The sequence below is a fragment of the Neomonachus schauinslandi genome, chromosome 2 (genome assembly GCF_002201575.2).
Source record: "Neomonachus schauinslandi chromosome 2, ASM220157v2, whole genome shotgun sequence".
In the NCBI taxonomy this organism is placed as follows: Eukaryota; Metazoa; Chordata; class Mammalia; order Carnivora; family Phocidae; genus Neomonachus; species Neomonachus schauinslandi.
Window position 1 is genome coordinate 201791579 of NC_058404.1, and position 19699 is coordinate 201811277.

General features: G+C 57.8%; 1 protein-coding gene across 4 annotated transcripts; it reads left to right on the forward strand.

Moving 5' to 3' along the window:
* The first annotated feature begins 17 nt into the window (after positions 1–17).
* NOP14 (NOP14 nucleolar protein) lies at positions 18–19140 on the forward strand. Of its 4 annotated transcripts, XM_021677626.1 has the most exons (18): positions 18–310; positions 3078–3212; positions 3683–3824; positions 5756–5895; positions 6349–6483; positions 7253–7375; positions 8090–8221; positions 9071–9338; positions 10148–10278; positions 10819–10904; positions 11948–12083; positions 13808–13909; positions 14390–14543; positions 15942–16101; positions 17741–17888; positions 18426–18544; positions 18622–18777; positions 18981–19140. In XM_021677626.1, the coding sequence occupies exons 1-18, from the start codon at positions 116–118 to the stop codon at positions 19078–19080; spliced, it is 2562 nt and encodes an 853-aa protein (XP_021533301.1). In that variant the 5' UTR covers positions 18–115; the 3' UTR covers positions 19081–19140. The 4 variants fall into 4 exon arrangements, with proteins under 4 accessions (XP_021533301.1, XP_021533303.1, XP_021533302.1 ...); XM_021677628.1 differs by lacking the exons at positions 18426–18544; positions 18622–18777; positions 18981–19140 and having other exon boundaries at positions 17537–17825; XM_021677627.1 differs by lacking the exons at positions 17741–17888; positions 18426–18544; positions 18622–18777; positions 18981–19140 and adding an exon at positions 17345–17597.
* Positions 19141–19699: the final 559 nt, after the last annotated feature.

Here is a 19699-nt window from a genome sequence, read left to right on the forward strand (position 1 = left end):
GCCGGCTCGGTTCTCGCGGGACGAGGGCGGGGCGGCTCCCCGGTGCCCGCACGCGTTTCCGGAGGGAGCACGCCGGGCGGCTGGCAGAGTGGGGCTGCGAGCTGGCAGGAGCGTCATGGGGAAGGCCAGGCCGGCGGCGGCGCGCAGGAAAGGCCCCGGGGCCCCGGCGGGGGCGCAGGGCGGCCGCGCGAGGCCCAGCCCCAACCCGTTCGAAGTGAAGGTGAACCGGCAGAAGTTCCCGGTGCTGGGCAGGAAGGCGCGCCACGCCGTGGGACAGCCCGGGGTGTCGCGCGCGCGGGCCGTCCAGAAGGTAAGGGGCGGGGGCCGCGGCGCGGGGACCTGCCGGCGGGGCGGGGTGGAGGGTGTCCGGAGAGCGCCAGAGTCCTGGGGTCTCCAGCAGCGTCCGGTGGTTAGGATGGTGCGTGCCCCGGCCGGGGGTCCCCCCGATCTTCCTGCGCGCGCTGCAGGGAGCCGGCCCTGGGAAGCTGGCCTCGGTGGACACGCGGCGCGCGTGTGCCCCGTTCCTCGGTTCCACGGGGCGCCCGTGCACGCCTCTTCCAGCCTGTCCTCGCGGGGACTTGGAGCCTCTGGTCCAGGGGCCGCGCATCCTTTTCTTCGCAGGGCAGGGATGTCACGGATGTTGGGAGAACAAGTGCGTCTGTCTTTCCAAGCACAGCACCGTGTCCCTCGCGGGGAGACTGAAACGCTACCCTCTGTGCTTACCGTCCCAGAGTATTCTGCGCCTTTCAGCCTCTGTGCAGGTGGCATTCCATGTTCGGCCTCTGAGACGTGTTTTTGGGTTTAACAGTATTCAGTAAGACACATAGTATCCTACCGAAAAAATTAAGGTGGGTGGAAAAGTCAGGGCATAGAAGGGACCTGCACGGTTCCCAGGGTCTCAGCTAAGGGCTGGGCTTCACTCGGTTTGAATGTCTGGGAAGCCTGAAGCTCCCTCCTAGCTGCTGGGGGTTAAAGGTCAGTGAGGACTTGCCAACCCAGCCTTCCTGGGCCTGTCCTCCGTGTTCTGCCATGCAGGGCGCTATCCAGTCCTTCTCTGAACTGAAGGGAGTGTCGTCCTTACTGCCAAGGACCTGACAAGACTAACGTCCGGGGCTGATGAGGCCCCCAGGGCAGCCGTGGGGGACCATGGGAGACCGGGTGACGTGCGCTCCAGAGCAGCTATTTGTTTCCACCAGCGAAGCGTGTTTTCTCATTTCTAGAGCAGGGATAGTAATATCCATCCTTTCCCTAATGGTTGTTGTAAGATTAAATAGTACATATTAAGTGTTGCCTAAACACTAGACATTATTCTTGTTTCTCAGCTTGTCATTCTCAGACCTTTTCACAATCTGGCCACAACCTATTACCCTTGCTTTGCCTCTTGCAACCCAGTTTGTCCAAAAGTCCTGTCTTATCCCCCCAAATCCCTCAGGGGCCAGCACAAGTCACCACTTCTGATACTTTCCCAAGCCTTACAGCCCCAGTAGGGCAGGGTGCTCATCCCTGTAGTACCTGACAGAGTCACCTCCGTGCTCTGGCCAGCAGTGAATGGCCCAGAGGCGGGTGTTGGTGCCTCCTCCCATCCCCGGTGCTTTGGGGGCTCAAGTCAAAAGGTATGATAGGAAAATCAGAAACTCCTTCCTAGAGGGAGTCACACTCAAGATTGGAAGGGTGAGCAAAATGTTACAGGTGGGGATGAAGGCCCATTGTCCCCTGTCACGGGGTGTGTGGCACAGCGTGGGGTGGGAGGGCTCAGAGCTGTCCAGAGGGGACTCAGGTCATCCAGGGCAGTTAGAGCGTGCGGTGAGCGTCGGGGCACGTGGGGCAGCAAGGTGGGCCTGTTCTTCTCATCGGTGACCGTCCCTCAGAAGTAAACGCGCTGTCCCATGTGTCTTCTGCTCCAGTCAGTGGGCGGCGCTTTGGGTAGCACTTGCGTGCACAGCGAGACTGCAGGTGTGGTCAGCGCCATCCCACGGCCCAGAGTCGCGCTCCTCCATTCTCGCTCAGGTGGTGAGATAACCAGAGTTGACGTGTCCGTCGCCCCTCCCAGTGGAATAGGCGTTGTATCAAGAAGTGTATATTGAATCCTCACAGTCAGCCTTATGAGGGAAGTACTGGTATCATCCCCATTTACACATGAGAAAATGGAGACGAGGAACCATGCCAGAACTTTCTTCAGGTCAGGATTGGGGGTGCCGAGACCCAAACCCAGAGTTGAGCATGTAACAGACAGCAGTACCTGTGCCCGGCTCTGTCCTGAGCAGTCTTGCATAAATTCTTGTGATCCCATAATCCCGTAGCAAGGGCCAGCGGGAAGGTGAGGCCTCTGGGGACAGAGAGGCTAGGTGCCCCCCCCACCCCGAGTCTGAGCTGTCACACTCATGACTGCACCTTGTAGGCCTCACACACATGGGTGATCACGAAAGTGCTGTGGGTAGTGGTTGGGGGGGGTCCCAGTAACGTTTAGCAAGTAGACAGATTTGCAGATCCGGAATCCAAGAGGACCAAGGATCGACTGTATACAAACGAAGGCGTCCGTGTGACAGAGAGAAAATGGGCAATCCTACTACAGTCTCTGTGTAATCGTAGTTGACACGCATGGCGTCCTTTTCACCTCCTTGTTCGTCTCCCTTGTTCATTTCCTTGCGGCTAGAACCTCAGCTCCCCTGGCGTCTCTACCTGACGGAGCGACTTCCGCGTACTCATCGTTCTGCTTTCTTTGGGTTGCTGCTGTTTTTCTTTAACCTCTAGTACTGGGCACGGAAGTCCAAGGCACACCCTAGAGAGCCCCCCAAGCTTCAGACACAGTCCTCTCTGCCTTCATTATATGGGGGCAACCCGCTTCCTCAATAACTGAGATCTGTCTTTCCAGCCAGTAGATTAGCCCTTTTTTGACTGTTGGTGGTGGTGGCCTTGGGCGTCCAGAATGGCCGTGACAGTGGCATCTTATAATTCATTGGAACCATCGTGTGTCCCCCTGTGGGGGCATTTCCTCTTCAGGGACCAAGATCGCCGAGCCATCAAGGGCTCACAGTTGCCAGGACCCACACTAGATTTTTCTGTGATCTGTTTTCCAGCGCACCCAGACGTTACTGAAGGAATACAAAGAAAGAGATAAGTCCAACGTATTCACAGATAAGCGCTTTGGGGAGTACAGTAGCAACATGAGCTCGGAGGAGAAGATGATGAAGAGGTTTGCCCTGGAACAGCAGGTATGCAGGACAGTGGGAGGAGGGTCTGACACCACAGTTGTCCACAGAAGCCAAGCAGAAGGAGGTGGTCAACCCGTCGTTCACTTACACTTGTGTGGGCACCCCCCCACACAAGGTGCGGTGGCGAGTGCGGCGCCTTGTCTGGCCACCAGCCTGGTGGAAAAGTATCTTGACTCGAAGACAACACGGTGTCCTGAGTTCTTGACTGCAGTGCGGCTCACGGCTCGGTCGGGTGGAGAGCCAGTCGGTCGTGGAACATTGGCGGGATTTGCCCATGGCTTGGGTGGGCCCACTGATCCGTTTACCTCCTGTGGCTGCTGTTTATCTCTGGATCATTGCTCAAATGACCCAGAAAATCTGATGTGCTTGGGCTATGTTGTCACATTATACAAATAATGGAAAAATAACTGCGTTTTGCTGCTAAATGGATTGAAAATTTTAGGAAGCTGATTTTTTTTTTCTTCTGTCAGCGGCAACATGAGAAAAAAAGCATCTACAACCTAAATGAAGATGAAGAATTAACTCATTACGGCCAGTCTTTGGCAGACGTCGAAAAGCATAATGACATTGTCGACAGTGACAGCGACACTGAGGAGCGCGGAACGCTGTCTGGTGAGGACGGGGAGCCAGGGGATGGTCTGCTGGTTTCGTCTTCTGTGCCTTTCTCTTCGCACGGTTCATTGTTGGAGATTTTTTGTGCATGCTTACCTGTTAAATGTGGTCACTTAGGTGGTCCTAGCTCACTGTGATGAAGGTAAGCGCTTGGTACCTTCATGTTGACAACCTGGTCTCCACAGGGCGAGTGGTCTCAGGCTTATTGGCACAAGAGGCTGTGATGCTCGGGTCACTAGGGGAGAAGTCGGGTTCCATGTGTTCCCAGCCTTGGGCCTTGGGGGCTCAGCTGTTCCTTAGACATTTCCTGGCATCCTTTGAATCTGGCTATGAGCTCATCAAAACCCAGGTAACTTAGAAAAGAAAAGCTCTTACTTTTGAGCATATGTGTATTTATAACTTCACAAACGCATCATCTGGAAGCACGTTGTGTTTTGTCTGGCTGCGTGATGAGGTGTCCTCCCTAGAGTAGGAGAGGTTCATCGTAAAGGTCGATCCTGTCAGGTAGCTCTTACCTCGTTGTGATGGAGGTGTGGGAGGGATCAGAGGGTTCCCAGGGTTCCAGCCGGAGCACCTGCTAACGTGGGACTGCCAGTCACTGAGATGGGCTACCCTGTGACACACACTGCCTTGGGGCAGTTTGAAATGTTGCCGGACGTCCAGGGGAGGCCTCGAGTCCCGGGAGCTGCAGCCTTAGGGATGGGAGGAAAAGAGCAGGTGGGGCATTGGGGGCCACTGCTGAGTCCTGGAGCTCGGGGGCAAACCCCATAGAGAGCCTTTTCAGAAGGGAGTGGGAAGGGGGCCTTGTTACTGGCGATAGGAGCCATGAGAACTGTTGAATCCACCCCAGAGGGGAGGCAGGAAGCCAAGGGGAGTGATGGGAGAGTTGGGGAGAGTCAGGACTGAAGGCGGGGTTCCAGAAGCTGTGGTGGGAGAGGGTGGTGAGGAACGCTTCAGCAGGAGAGAAATCCGATAATGACCCGATAGAATAAGAAAAGTTGATTTGGGACAAAGGCAGTGGAGTTGCTTAGGTCATTTCCTTGAGTAGCTGGGAAGGGACAGCCCAGCCACTTGAGCCCCAGGGCTGCTCTGGGGGGGGTTTGGGGGGCGCTGAGAGTGGGGGGGAGTGGAGCACCCTCGGCCCTGGTGATCACTGCCAGGCGGCCTCAAGAGCCCGGCCAGAGTCGGCGGTTCAATACACGGGCCTCTCCTTCCCGCACGCACATCCATCTGCGCAGGTGTGGCCGGGAACAGGTGGCCGCGCGAGCAAGGGGGCGAGGGCTGTGGGCCTGCTGTGGGAAAGCAGCCTGAACGTTCTGTTTCTGTTACTGGCAGGTCATTTGGGGGAAATTGCTTCCCATGCAGGCTTCCATTTTCTCATCTGAGATTCTGGGTTTTTTAAGGTTTCTGTCCATCCCAAGTGGATGATTCCCACAGTGTTTTCTCTCTTCTGCCGCGGTGACGGGGCCGGTAACCGACAGGGGCCCCTGCTGCAGGTGCAGGCTCCTGCCCTCAGGACCTTCCAGTCTCGGAGCCCCTGCCCGAGGAGGCGTGAGGGATGCAGGTTCTCTGCGGCCCAATCCTGGGCTTTCTGTCCCGAGACGCAGACTCCGCCTTGTTTTACTGCATTTGCTGATCGTTCATGAGATTTGAACACAGTTAACTAGTAGCGCCTTGGTGTTTCCAGGCGTCGGGTCCCGATCAGGGGGTGTTTTATGGCTCTGGGTTTTCTCGGGGTGGTTCATCCTGGGGATTTCTTACATGCCGCTGTGCCTGTGGTCTCATGCAGCTACGCTGCGGGAGGACTTTCTCCTTGAATATGGGATTGGTTGTCAAATCTGCGCTTGGATGAACGTTGGCGGACCAGTGCAGGAACCGGTTTGTGCGCCAGCGCCAGCTTCACAGACGCCTTTTCTGCCCTTTGTCCCCAGCCGAGCTGACCGCCGCCCATTTCGGAGGCGGTGGCGGCCTCCTTCGTAAGACCCCACTGCAGCAAGGGGGGGAGGAGGAGAAGCCGAGGTCACGCAAAGAACTCATCGAAGAGCTCATCGCAAAGTCCAAGCAAGAGAAGGTGTGTTAGCGCTCCCGGTGGGGTGCTCTGGCCCGGGACCCTCACCAAAACGACTCCCGGGCTCTTCTTTCCTTGTGTGTGTTTAGGCTCTGTTTACCGTTTTCTGTGACTTTAATAGAAGCATTCGTTTTGAATAGGAATATTTTACATTTCGTCTTGCATATACTTCTCACGGTCTGTTATGTTTGGGGAGGACTTGGGGGTGTCTTTGTTTGGTTGGCGTTGTGTGTTGACGTGTGTCGCTGTCTTTACTACCAGCAAACTGCTCAGAGCATCCAGATGAACAGTTGATAGCAGGGACTTAGTTCTGTGTGTTGAGATTTTGTAGCTTCACTTTCCTAAGACACTCATTTCTCGGGGTGTCTCCGTGCTGCTGATCCGAACGCGTTGACTCTGGCTGCTCACTCGCGGCCCCGCGCTGGCAGCATGCACCACCTTGCTCTCTCTCCCCAGAGGGCGAGACAGGCACAACGGGAAGGTGCCCTGGAGCTCACAGAGAAGCTGGATCAAGACTGGAAAGAAATCCAGACTCTCCTGACGCACAGAACTCCCCAGTCCGAGAACAGGGATAAGAAGGAGCACCCCAAGGTGCGTATCAAGTGGACTGGACCTTTCCTCCACTGGTGGAGGCCAGTGTCCCTTCCGGCCTGTTCCTTCACGTAGATAGCTGCCCTCCTTTTCTCCAGTTCCTCTGTCTTCCAGTGAGCTTTCATGGAATTTCCGGATACGTGTGGTGTCCGTGTAGAGCTAGACAAAAAGAGACTTCAGTATCTACTCCTGGATAATTAAACTAAAGAAAACGGTTGTTTCTGGTATGAGAAATCCTTCGAGGGGAGGCCTTCTCCAGACAGTGTTTGATTTTTCCCATCACACGTCTGCATGTCCATATATACAGTTACTTAGTTTTCCCTCCAAACGGTGTACGGCTCCTACCACATCCTTTTTAGTCTAAATTGTTGGAAAAGCGGCATTCACCTGTGTGTCTGGCTTCTAGGAAGTATCCAGGATTTCGCCAGATGGCCACATCGCGTGGCTAGCCGTCCACCTTTGTGGGCCACTGACACTGTGGCTGCCACCTTTACCCCAGCCCGTTTTGTGGGCTTCATGCCTAATGAACAATGTTTAGTTTTGTTAAAGGTATGTTCTGAGAAGAATTTCCGAGGAGTGAAAAATCCTATGTGACCTTAAAGGGTCCTGCAGATTGATTAGAACAGTTTTCTTTCAAGAAGGAAAGACTTGGATACGGTTCATCTCCCTCCTTCATGATGTCCAGACGTTACCGGATACGTAGGAAGCTGCTTGTGCAGATCATTTAAAAAAACGACTAAAAGTGAAAAGTTTCTTCTTTCTGCCCTAGCCTGACGTGTATGACATGATGGTTCGTGAGCTGGGCCTTGAAAGGAAGGCCCAGCCCTCTAACAGGATGAAGACGGAGGAGGAGCTGGCAAAGGAGGAACAGGATCGGCTCCAGAAGCTGGAGGTACTGGTGTGACCGCGATGGGGCCACAGCCCAGCGCCACGCGGGGGGCACCGCGGGTTCTGGGTTTGAGGCCTTTCTTCTCCGTTTTGTGAGGTGGGCTGCAGATGGGCTGTTTTATCAAAGGAATCTTCTTAGACTGTTTAAAGTTTGTTTCTTTTACTATAAATAAATTCCTTTTTTGATATAAAAACAAGAAAAATGCAGATGATACCCCAAATACACCAAATAAATGAAAGTTTGCTCTAATCCCCTTACCTCAGAACAGCTGCTTACAATCTAGTGCACGGCCTTCTCAGCTCATTTTCTCTGCCTTAAAAAAGGCTTTTAAAATTTCATTACTCTAAAACAAAAATGAACATTGACGCACTGTTCTGTATGTGGCCCTTTAGTCCAGCCCCACCTGGGCCTCTTCCCGGCCGGCAGCCTGTGTGCAGACAGCCGCGTGGTTGAGCACCCATGGCGTGCCTGCCCCCTCCGTGGCTGCGCGGTGGGGAGTGAAGTCTGCGTAGCTCAGCCAGAAAGACCTTAGAACCACGGGCTTGCCTTCCAGGTGACTAGACGCACTTGTGCTGCGATACTTGTTTCCATTTGCGTGCGGTAGGAGGTCCCTACACACTAGGGAGAAGGCAGGCTCGGAGCCTCCGGCCCGGGGACTATGGCCTGCAGGAGGGCAGGGCTGGTGTGCCTCCCACGACATGCTTCCTTCCCACCCAGGCTGCGAGACTGCGGAGGATGCGTGGCGAGGACGAGGCCGGTGATGCTAGAAAACCAAAGCACCTGTCCGCGGACGACTTAAATGACGGCTTCGTTCTGGACAAAGACAACAGGCACTTGCTTTCCTACACAGTAAGGAGTTTGCCTTCGCCGGCTTACTTGCTCTCTGAATTCAGAAGCACGGTTTCTGGTATCTGAGAGGTTCATCCCAGATGGAAATTGAATTTGTAAAAACGCCCGTGTGCTCTGTGTCTGGGAGTGCGTGGCGGGTCCAATCCCGCACCTGCAGGCAGGCTACCTGGAGAAGGGGCACGCCAGCCTCGTGTTGTGTCCTCGCTCGCCGACATCGGCTTCCTCCACTCGTAAGTGTGTGGTTATCTGCAGGCTCAGCACTGCTGTTTCAGGAGCCGGTAAAATAATTGAGTTTCTAAAACTCTGTTAGGTCTACACCCTTTCCCCTTCAGAGAATCAGCCTGGTTTCAGGGCGGGAATACAGGAGGAGGCCAGGAGTGTTGAGCAGAAGGGGATCCAAGATGCTGGGTGCTCACAGAACACTGGGGGATTTGGCAGGAGAGCGTAGTCAGGGGTTACCCCCAGGTGTTGAGGTCCCGCCACCTCCAGGTGCAGCCCAGTGTCAGGAAGCCCCTGCTGACCCACCATTTCGCAGCCCCAAAGCCGGTGGTGGGAGGCTGCAGACACAGCCACTGGAGCCCGTGGCCACCGGGGCGCCTGCCACACCTTGGGTCCCTGCTGCTCCGTGGCAGAAGCTGAGCCTTGCCCGGAGCCCTGGCGGCAGGAATCAGGAAGCTGTTCCCCGGCCTGCTGGCCCTGAGGCTCTGGAGCTCGCCGCCTGGCACGCAGCCGGTGCGGAGGGTCGATGCGGCACTTGGTGCTCGTGCTCCTTGTGTGTGCAGCGTCCGACATCGCTACAGGGTGTTCCCCCGGGGTAGTGAGGCCTGTGGTCCCCCTGCTCTACCCTAGGATGGAAAGATGAGCATCAAGGAAGAGCAAAGCAGGGAAGCTAGTGACGGCGAGAGCAAAGAGGAACAGGGCGAAGACCCAAGCGAGGAGGACCCAGAGGACAGCAGTGACCCCGAGGGACACTTAGACCTGGAATCGGATGCGGAGAGCGAGGAGGACTGTGGGTGGCCAGACAGAGAGCCCCGGCAAGCCCCGGGGAAAAGAATGACAAGCAATGGTCACAAAGCTCGAGAACCTGCCAGAACCGAGCTGCCCTATACATTTGCAGGTAGACAGATGCTGGCTTTTCTTACATGTTGGGATGACCTCTGTGACCTAGCGACAAGTCTTCCTCGCTAGGACCGAGGGTGCGCTTCTGGGCACGTGGACCCATAACGTCTGGGCTTGTGAGGAGCGCTGTCCCCCTCGGCAGTGTCTGGCCAGTGTTAGCCAGCTTCTGTCGTGTGGCTGGGGACAGTTTCGTGGGCCGGCCACAGCACGAGGACGACACACCTTTCCACTGGAGGTCGCTGTGCTCTTTCCGTGGCCAGCCTTTTGTGGTGGAAATGTGGCTGCCACAGAGAGCTGGGGCGGGGCCTGGGAGATGGGGGTCACCTGTGAGGAGGCTTCCTATGGGCCACATAACCCCTTACAGCGAATGTTGTGTGTTGTGTGGTCTGGTGCGTGGAGAAGAATCATCCAGTTCTAGCGAGCAGTCCTAAATTGTCCCGTGACTTACGATCACTTCCAGAGGCTGGCTCCCTCGGGCATGGCCTGCGATCGGTGGGAGTCTGGGTGGTGACAGCACTCTGCCACATGGCTCCTTCCAGCTCATTCTGGGCCAGTGTGGACACTAAACCCAGTGTCTGCCGCCTGGTCGCCGATCAGTAGCCCGTCCCACCGCCCCTCTCCCCCAGGACACGCCAGAGCACCCGTTAGATCCAGCGGCGGTGGTCCTGGTGGGAGGTAAAGCGTGTCTGAAATACGCGTGAAGTTGTCTCGTGGTGAAGTGATATCACCCCTGTTCTGTTTCATTTCCAGCCTCTGTGTGATCAGAAACGTGATTCTCTTTTTAAGTGTGTTTTGCATTTTTGACAGCCCCTGAATCCTACGAGGAATTGAAATCCTTATTATCGGGAAAAACGATGGAGGAACAGCTTGTGGTGGTGGAGAGAATTCAAACATGCAACCATCCGAGTCTCGCCGTGGGAAACAAAGCAAAACTGGAAGTACGTGCCCTGTGTTGGGAGTGTCAGGGCGGCCCCCCACCCTGTCTGTGTGTCCGAGGTGCGTGCGCCTTAGCCCCCTGCGGCTACGAGCGCCCCATGCCGTGACCCCACCACGGGCCCCGGAGTGGGTGCTGTTGCCCTCCGCTCACAGGTGAGGGAGACTGAGGCCCCGGGCGTGTGGCTCACGTGGCCTCAAGCCGGAGAGCGAGCCCTTCGGGGAGATGAGGACTTGGAATGTGCCTTTTCTTCTCCGCGAGTGCTGCCTGTTGACGGATAAGGCATAGGGCTGGGCGCGCTCTTGGTCTGAAGACCTGGGTGCTGTCTGCCGTCCTGCAGAAGCACACGCCCCAAGCCCTTCTGCTGACCCCCTCCTAGTGTGGGACCGGCTTCTTGGCCTGCGCTGTGCAAGGTGCTCCCGTCAGTGGCCCCGAGGCGCGTGCGCACACATGTTAGCCAGACGCAGGGGACGGCCCCCTGTGAGCCGGTGGCTTTATTCTGCGGGTCGGCACTGAGCTCTGCTCCCAACCTGTGTTTACGCAGAAACTGTTCGGCTTCCTTTTGGAGTACATTGGAGATTTGGCTACAGATGATCCACCAGACCTCAGAGTAATTGATAAATTGGTTGTGTAAGTAACCACGGCAGGTTGATGGAATGCGGGGCAGAGGTGAACAGCTCTTTCCCTGTTTGCAGTCATAAAAGTACGTCGCAGAGTTAGTAAGGTTGACTTTGTAAACAGGCCCCCTGGCATACGCTAGCTACAGTGATTTCAGTGACCACAGCCCCCTCAGAGTGGCGTTAGCACACTGCTCCCATCACCCTGGGGACGGACACGCTGTTAACTACAAATGAGTCAGCTTTCAGACAGTTGAACACTTCATCGTTGCTCGTGCTGTTTGGAGGCTTATTGTGTGTTTCATTCGCCAATGAAATTTCAGGCTCTGCTCAGACGGGCCGACGGGTGTTTGGGACACGTGGTAGACTGTGTCCTGGTATTATCCAGAAACCCGCCTGCTCCAGGTCCACGCTTCAGTGGGACCCGACAGGCTGGTGCTGCGAGCATCAGGGAGGCCAGCCCCCCTGGTCTTCCCGTTCCCGCCCTGCCCAGGGACGGCTGAGCCTTCGCTCCCCAAGGACCCCCGTAAAGGCAGAGACTGGAGCGTGGCTCCTGGCCCCTCGCTGGCCGGAGGGAGGTGTGGTAGATGGAGGGTTAGTGAGCGCCAGGGCCCCATAGGGGCCTGTCTGGGGCCAGCCCCATGCTGCGCAGCCCACGTCCCCATGCCAGCTTCTGTCGTTACCACAGCGCTTGTGAGGAACCAGTAAGTTCCTGTGGATGGCACCTTGGAACCGTCCGCCGAGCCTGGCTCGGAGAATTTGCTTCTTACGGCATTATGCTTCTGCCGTCGATGTTGAGAAGTTAGACTTTCTAGGAGGTGGCCAAAGTACGTATAGATTGTTATAAAACAAACATGTTAGAAGCAGTATCCCGACTGCCAAGAAGGGCAGCCAGACCAGTAAGAGGAAAAGTGGGTTCGTCCAGGGGCTTCTGGGCTGACTTGCTCAGCCAGCAGGTGACTTCGCAGGAGCATGGTGAACGTGAGGTTTGCGGGCTTTCTTTCTGATTTCGTTATCTGAGGTCATTTTCCCCTGACCTGTGTTTCTGATGAACAGGCAGTTATATAATCTTTGCCAGATGTTTCCTGAGTCTGCAAGCAACTCCATAACATCTGTCCTGCGAGACGCCATGCACGAGATGGAAGGGGCCGTTGAGGCCAGAGGCCGGGCGGCGTTTCCGGGCCTGGACGTGGTGAGCGGGGACTTGGTCTCAGGCATGGGGGCCGGGGCTGTCCGCCGGCCAGGAGGGCTGGCTGAGTGGAATGTGCGTGGTTTGGCGGGTTCGCCATGCCCTCGAGCTTCCAGACTGAGCTGGAGAACAGACCGGAACAAGGTGGGAAGGACTGTTTACGCGCGAACACGTCACTGCGGTGTGTTTCACTGGTTTGATTCCGTGCGAATGGGGCTGTCTGTGGTCTTCGTGGCGAAGAGGCTTTGGGCCAACAGAATGAGTGTGTGTTGGGAAGGACTGAGCCCGAGCCCTGGCCCTGCTGTGGCCCCACTGAGACAGCCGAGCCCCTCTGGGGGTTCTAACAGCTCGTGGCGGCTGCGGGCCACCTCGTCAGCATCCGTGACCTCGAAGAAGTACTTGCTCCGTCTGTTCCCTGCTCTGGGATTTCTGTAGAAATGAAAAACCGTGATTAACAAAAACTCAAAAACACAGGGTCTGTGTTCCTGGTTTTAGTGGACCCCCCCAAAGCGGGATCTGAGTCGGTGTCCGTGAGCCTCAGCCCCCGGCAGACACTCCCTGTGTCACCGGAGTGGCCTGTTCCCGCAGACTCCGTGCGACAGGCCCCGTCCAGTTCCTCCGATGAGCTGTGCGGCCGTCTCCTTGTCTGTGAGTGGGGGTGGGGGGGTGCAGTTAAGCCTCCCGTGAGGTTCGTGACCGTGGCACGGCTGGACGCAGTGGTCAGTTCGCGGGCTGTCACCATCACAAGCGCTCCCTCAGTGGACACGCGTGGTCCACTGCTGGCGAAGCGAGGCCGAGCGGGCTGGGTGCGGGAAGCCGCGGGTGCTCTCCCTTCCCCTCCGCCTCCCTGAGCCTGCGTCCCCTGGAGTCCGAGGTCAGGGTGGCGTGGGGGGCTCTGCGGAAGGAGGAAGTGGGGGCTCCGGGGTGTGCCTGATGTGTTCAGGGGGTTTGGGAGGATTTCTTGGTGCCTTTGGACCAGATGGAGGGTGTGCAGACCCTGCCGAGCCAGGGTGCAGGGATGCTCTTCTGCTTCAGCGCGAAGCAGCCTCCCCGGTGCCTCCCGGGTGCGGAGCCCGTGGGCGCGTCTGGCCGGGGGTCCCCGGAGAGTGTCATCCTCTGAGCCAGCACTCCTGCCGCCACCCATGTAGCCTCGCATGTCGTTGTCGGGTGCGCAGGCCAGAGCCACGGCTCACGCTGGCTTCTTGGGGCCGAGCCGAGCCTGGTGCGGCGGGTGGACTCGCGCGCATCTGCGGAGGGAGCGCGTCCTTCCTCCCCTTCCAACGCGCGTCTGCGCCCACGGCCGCCGCAGTAGCCTCGCCAGCCCCCCAGCGTCTCCGCTCATTTGGAGAGTAAAGAGTAGTCTGTGACGTAGCTTTAGTCTGCGCTTCGCTTGCTGGGAGCCGAGCCCAGGACGGTTCCGTGTCTGAGAGGAATTCATCTCGGTGAGCGGTTCTCGCCGTGTCCTCTGCCCGTCTCTGTTCGGCCGTCGGGGTGTTAGTCCTGAGCCGGCGCTCAGGCAGAGTCCGGCGTGCGTGCGCGTGCGCGGGAACGGGCGTGCCCGGCGTGTGCGGGGCGCGTGCGGGGGGCGGCCGTGGAGGTGGGACGCCGGCAGGTGCGCCGCGGCCCCTCCCAGGAGGCTCAGAACCTGCTGTGGTCCTGGTCTGTGGGAAAGGCCGTGTTTTGAACTTGCGTTGCTTTCTCTAATCTGGCTGGTGACGCCCTTTCAGCTCGTTTATTTGAAAATCACCGGGACGCTGTTTCCAGCCTCCGACTTCCGGCACCCGGTGGTGACGCCCGCGCTCGTGTGCATGAGCCAGCTGCTCACCAAGGTACGTCCTTGGCGGCCGGGGCTCCGGCGGCCGAGCGAGGCTGTGGGGCGTCGCGCTTGCGGCCCGAGTGCAGGGGAGGCTCAAGGAAGGGGCCCGTGAAGACGACCCTGGAGATGGCCCAGGCGAGGTTACGGAAGGTGTGACACCAAAGAAGAGCCCTTGGAGTCCGTGGTGACGCACCAAGTGTGACATGGGCCCCGTTCCCCTTTCGGCTTAAGCCCGAGTGGTCGTGTTTCCTGGGCCGGCGTCTGGTGCACACTCGGTGGCAGTGTTGCCACACGGGGTCTTCGCGAAAGGGGCGGAGCCCTGGGGCCTTGACGCTCTTGGCCCCGTTTAATCCCCCTCGCCCCTGCTGCGGGGAGGGGCGGTGCTTCCTCCGTGCGGGGGCGGGGGGGGGGGTCTGGGGCCACAGACCTCAGCTGGCGCAGCCTTCCGGAACGTTCTTCTGACCACCGACCGCACCCTGTGGTCCTGTGCCAGTGCCCCGTCCTGTCTCTCCAAGACGTGGTGAAGGGCCTGTTCGTGTGCTGCGTGTTCCTGGATTACGTGTCTCTGTCGCGGAGGTTCATCCCTGAGCTCATTAATTTCCTCCTCGGGATCCTTTACGTCGCGACTCCAAACAAGCATGGCCACGGTGAGTGGGTCGGGCGTGTTCTACTTCAGCGTTGCTTTAAAAGTCGTCCGTGCTCCTTGTGGAGAGTGTGGGACGTGGAAAGTGAGACATCAAACCCCACCGTCCAGAGCGCCGGCCTCTCCTCTGTGCGTCTGGGCGGACACCCCTGCACCCAAGGGAACCGGGGCCCCACTCTTGCTGCCACCACGGCCACACGCAGTGAGTCCCATCCGTGGCGTGGACCCCAGATGACTGAGCTGTCAGAAGCTCATGAAACAGCTCAGTTCTTTCATGTTGATTCTGTGTTGAAATAACATTTTTATAGTTGGGGTTAGACGAATGTATCATTAAGATCTTTTTTTCCTGTGCCCCAAGAACGTTTGCGCTCCCTCCGTGTGGCCCACGTTGTTTCTAGTGCGCAGCCCTGTCTCTAGTTTCTAGAGTGCCGGGAATCCTGGAAGGAGTGACCATCAGAAGCCATGTTGTAACGAGAAGCAGTTCTAGCGTCTGTTGACCTGCTAGGCTGTGCTGGTCTTAAGACCCCCCCCCCCCCAGCAACACCCGCGATGCTGACCACTCACTGCTCCCCCGGGTTGTCGAGGTGCCGCCCGGTCTCTGCCCCTCGCTCTGTGTCCTTAGGCTCCCCTTTCCTGCCCCGATCGATCGTCCGTCGTATCTCCAATCCAGTGCCGCCACATAGGATGCCAGTCGTACGGAGCACCTCACCAGTGCCGGGGGGGGGGCACTTCAGCCCCAGCAGCTCCTCCGTTCAGGACCCTCAGCACACTGTCCTGCTTCCCCTGCGTGCAGCTGCTGCGCCCGGCCTGCACTGACCCCCTCGCCGCAGACTCCCGTGCGCCGGGCCTGGGCCTGGGGAGGCACAGTCTGGCCGGGGGGCCTGTCAAAGTGGACGCTGCGGTGGGGGCGGGCGGCGGCCCCTCTCCCTTCACCCTGCCCCCGCCAGCTTTGCTGTGCCAGGCGTACGCCAGGCCGGCCGGGCCCGCTGCCTTAATTGCTCTTCCGGGTGGTGACGGGGTTAAGTCCACTCCGCTGGCGTTCATCCTCCGGGACAGGCCTTCTCTGACCTTAGTTTACTAGGTTCCCTGTGCCACCTGCACCCACTCTCCCCCCACCCCCTTCCCCCGCCCTGCGTCTCTGGCCCACCACATCTCTTTCTGATGCTCCATCCCGTTAACTCTGTCTTCCGGCCGTTGTCTACTGCCTGTCTCCCCCTCGAGGTCAGGGACCTGGGCTGTTCCCTCCGTCACCCCTGCGGAGGCTGTAACTCCACCTCTGTGGGGTGAACACAGGCTGCGTGTGTCCGAAGTGACCCTTCTAACTGCGTCACCATGCAGAGCCTGCCCTGTGACCTCGTGATGCTCAGAGGCCGCCTCTGTCTTTGTCCCGCTTGGACTTCAGGTTACACTCTGGTGCACCCTTTCAGAACATCTGGGAAGAACTCGGAGTTGCTCGTGGTTTCTGACCAAGAGGACACAGCCACGTGGCAGAGGAGAGGCCTGTCCCTCGCCTGGGCCAGTGGACTGAAGGGCCAGACTAAGACAGAGGCCAACCACACCAGGTAGGCGGGGGGCTTAGGGCGCCAGGGAGGGCGTGCTCAGTGCTGGGCCAGCCTGGAACCAGACACAGCGGGGACCCGTGAGGACGCATCCAGTGTCACTCCTCAGATGGTACGATCTTATATGGGGGAAATCCTAAAGACTCTACAAAAGAGCTTGTTAGATCTCATGAACTAATTCAGGGAAGTAGCAGAATACAAAGTCAACAAAAAATCACTTGCGTTTCTATATGCACTGAACAATTGAAAAGGAAATTAGAAAATTCCGTTTACAACAGCATCAAAAAGAATAGAACATGGGAATTGAAAACCAAGGAGGGAAGGATAATTGAGACAAAACATCGTGGACGCTGTTTAAGGAAGACAAAGTGCAAGAAAACAGCTCATGTTCGTGGATCTGAGGACTCCCCTCCAGACACCATCACACTGGGGATTGGGTTTCAGCATGTGAACTGGGGGGACACACACATTCAGTGCACAGGAGGGCTGGGGCTTTTTATTAGACGTCCTTCTGTTCTCTGATTTTTTAAAAGTATGGATTTGAAATATCCTTCTGTTGTAAAATACACAACAGAAAGTTTACCATCTTCATCAGTGAGGCCAACAGTTGAGTGGAATTCAGTACATTTAAATCTTGGTGCAGCCACCACCTCCTTTCACCCCTAGAAGTCCCCATTCGTAAGACAAGTTGTGTACCCACCACACACTCACTCCCCAGCCCTGGCGCCCCACCCTGCCGGTCTGCCTTGTCTGCAGCATCTGGCTCCTCCGGGGACCTCCTAGAAGTGGGGTCACAGTGTCTGTCCTCTCTGGCTCGCATATTTCACTTTATAGCATCATGTCCTCCAAGTGCATCCACGTGGTGGCAGGTGTCAGAATGTCCTTCCTGTTTCAGGCTGGATAACATTCCATCGTGTGGATGGACTACGTTTTGTTCATCCATCTGTCCACCCGTCCACGGACACTGGGGTGCTTCCCTGTCTCAGCTGCTGTGCATGATGCTGCCATGAACATGGTGCCGGCATCTCATCGAGGCCCTTCTGTTAATTCTTTTGGGTACATATGCAGAAGCAGAATTGCTGGGTCGTACAGTAGTTTTAGGTTTCGTGGTTTTGAGGACCCCCGCCCACTGTTGAATCCCTGCCAGTTTCTCCGTGTCCTCCCAGCATTTATTTTTTTAACAGTAGCCATTCTCCTGGGTAAGAGGTATTAACTCCATGTGGTTTTGATTGGCATTTCCCTGAAGAGGAGTGCTGCCGAGCATCTGGCCATCTGCAGGTCTTCCCCGGGAAATGTCTGGGCAGGTCCGTGAAAAGAGAAAAAACTTTCCCAGAACGTGTATTATTTTTCAAGATAATGTCGGCTTGATTTTGCAAATAGTCATTTAAAAACTAAAGTGGAGCCACTCATTTTCAAGTTGCTGCTGCATTTCCCACAGTGACCATCTGTGCTCAGGGACACAGGGCATCTGTCCCACCCGCTGCCACGCTGGACGTGGACTCCAGCCCCTGCTGGGTTTTTCAGAGCTGTGGGTTGGAGATTTTAGTTTTTGCCAAGAGGATGGACACTGGCAGTGACCGAACCGAATGAGCTGGACCCCTTCCTGCCTCTGGCCCTGAAGCTGGGTGTTGCCCCCTTGCAGACTGTCCTGCCTGGCCGTGTGTCTGGCCTTGGTGAAGCACTGCATGCTACTCTACGGCCCACTGCCGTCCTTCCAGACCATCGTGAGGCCGCTCGGAGCCCTGCTGACGGAGCACCTGGCCGATGGCAGTCGCCCCCTAGAGCTCCAGGTGAGGCCTCCCACCACGCGGCCCTCTGCACAGGCTCGGCCGCCTCTGTGAGAGGGAGCAGGCTAGTGGGCGAGCTTGTCTAGAGGTGCAGCTCTAGAAACAGCCCTGGGAAATGACGGTAGTGGGATGACTTAGGAGAAGTGACCGTTCTCCTGCACGGGGTCTTGCTCGGTGCCCGTGGTGTGCCCCCCGGCCGCCGGGGCTACAGTGAAGGCGCTCCCGTGTGTGTCCATAGGGGTGGGTCACTCAGGCCCATTGTGACCAGTTTCTCTGGGGAAGGAGATTCCATGGTGTCTGCTGGATGCCGAAGCACTCCCGAGTGCCCAGGGAACCTTTTAGAAGGGTCTCAGGCGTCTGTCGTCCTGCCAGCGGGAAGGGTGCGCAAGGCTGTGAGCTGTCCCATGCGCAGGGCCCCCACCCCTGTCCGCACGGCGGTGGGGCTCCCTCGGCTGTGCCCCGGTTTAGCAGAGGCGGTCCTGGGCCCCAGGCCCCATGCCGGGCGAGCCTGCTGCAGCCTCAGCGTGCCCCGGGTTTCAGGAGCTGTGCCGGAGCGCGCTGGCCGACGTGGAAAAGCACGAGCAGTGCTGCCGGCCGCTGGTGTGTGAGAAGAGCAAGCCGCTGCCGCTGAAGCTCTTCACCCCCCGGCTGGTCAGAGTGTGCGTGTTGGGGTCAGGCTGCGGGGTGGGGGCGGGGAGGCAGGCGGGCTGGACCTGACACTGGCTTTCCCCCTCAGCCTCGAGTTCGGGAAGAAGCAGGGAAGCAGCAAGGAGGAACAGGAGAGAAAGAGACTGATCCACAAACACAAGCGTGAATTTAAAGGAGCCGTCCGGGAGATCCGCAGGGACAACCAGTTCCTGGCTCGAATGCAGCTCTCGGAGACCCTGGAACGGTGAGCGGCGGTGGTGGCCGGGGCTGCCCAGGGGTCGGGCCGGGTCCCCGTGAGTGACTGCCAGCCCCGGGGCCTGGGCAGGCGCGTTTCCTGCCGCTCCGTGTGCGCTGGCCCGCGTGGATGCGAGCTGCTACTGGGTCACGTAGGGAAATGGGCAAAAGCTGATGTAAAAATGGGGTTTTTTCTTTTTTTTTTTTTTTAAGGGATGCGGAAAGAAAGCGAAAAGTGAAACAGCTTTTTAACAGCCTGGCCACACAGGAAGGTGAATGGAAGGCTCTGAAGAGGAAAAAGTTCAAAAAATAGTTTCCCAGACAGGGCAGGGAGGTGCTGTGCACTGAACGTAATAAAGGCCGCCTTCCCGTGCACCCGGGCTCCTCCCTGCGCTCCGGCCCCCGGGCCTCCGGGGGAGCCAGGCCTCGCCAGCGAGCGGGGGCTTCTGCTCCATCCCCTGCAGACGCGCCCCCGTTAATCACAAGGTCTGGGACTGAGGGCGAGGATGCGTTCTGCTGGTACCATCCGATGAGGCAGGCAACGTGGGGCCCAGCACAGAGGCCCAGCCCTCCCCGGGCTGGCGCTAGAGGCCGACGTCACACAGCCTGCGGCGCACTGACCGGCCCTGCATGGTGGCCCCCGTGCCCAAGCAGCCGGTCCCTGAGGTTACACAGCCAGCCATAGCAGTGACCGCAGAGGGATCGGAGGCCTGGCCAGAATGGATGTGGGGGCCAAGGGACAGGGTGACCGGACGGTGGTGGGGAGAACGGGGACTTTGATCTCGGACAAGTTGGGGGGTGTTGGAAGTCAGGACGCAGAGCATGGGGCCAGTGTCCCTGCGGGCGCGTGGGACTCAAGCCGTGCTTGCCCAGATTAGCCTTGGGCTTGGGCGTGAGACGCGGGAACACTCAGCCAGCCTCCCCTAGGCTCG

Coding starts and splice junctions, on each gene's coding strand:
- NOP14 (XM_021677626.1), top strand. CDS start 116: ATGGGGAAGGCCAGGCCGGCGGCGGCGCGCAGGAAAGGCCCCGGGGCC. Junction 5,896..6,348: donor CAAAGTCCAAGCAAGAGAAG/GTGTGTTAGCGC, acceptor CTCTCTCCCCAG/AGGGCGAGACAGGCACAACG. Junction 14,544..15,941: donor TCCAAACAAGCATGGCCACG/GTGAGTGGGTCG, acceptor CTTGGACTTCAG/GTTACACTCTGGTGCACCCT.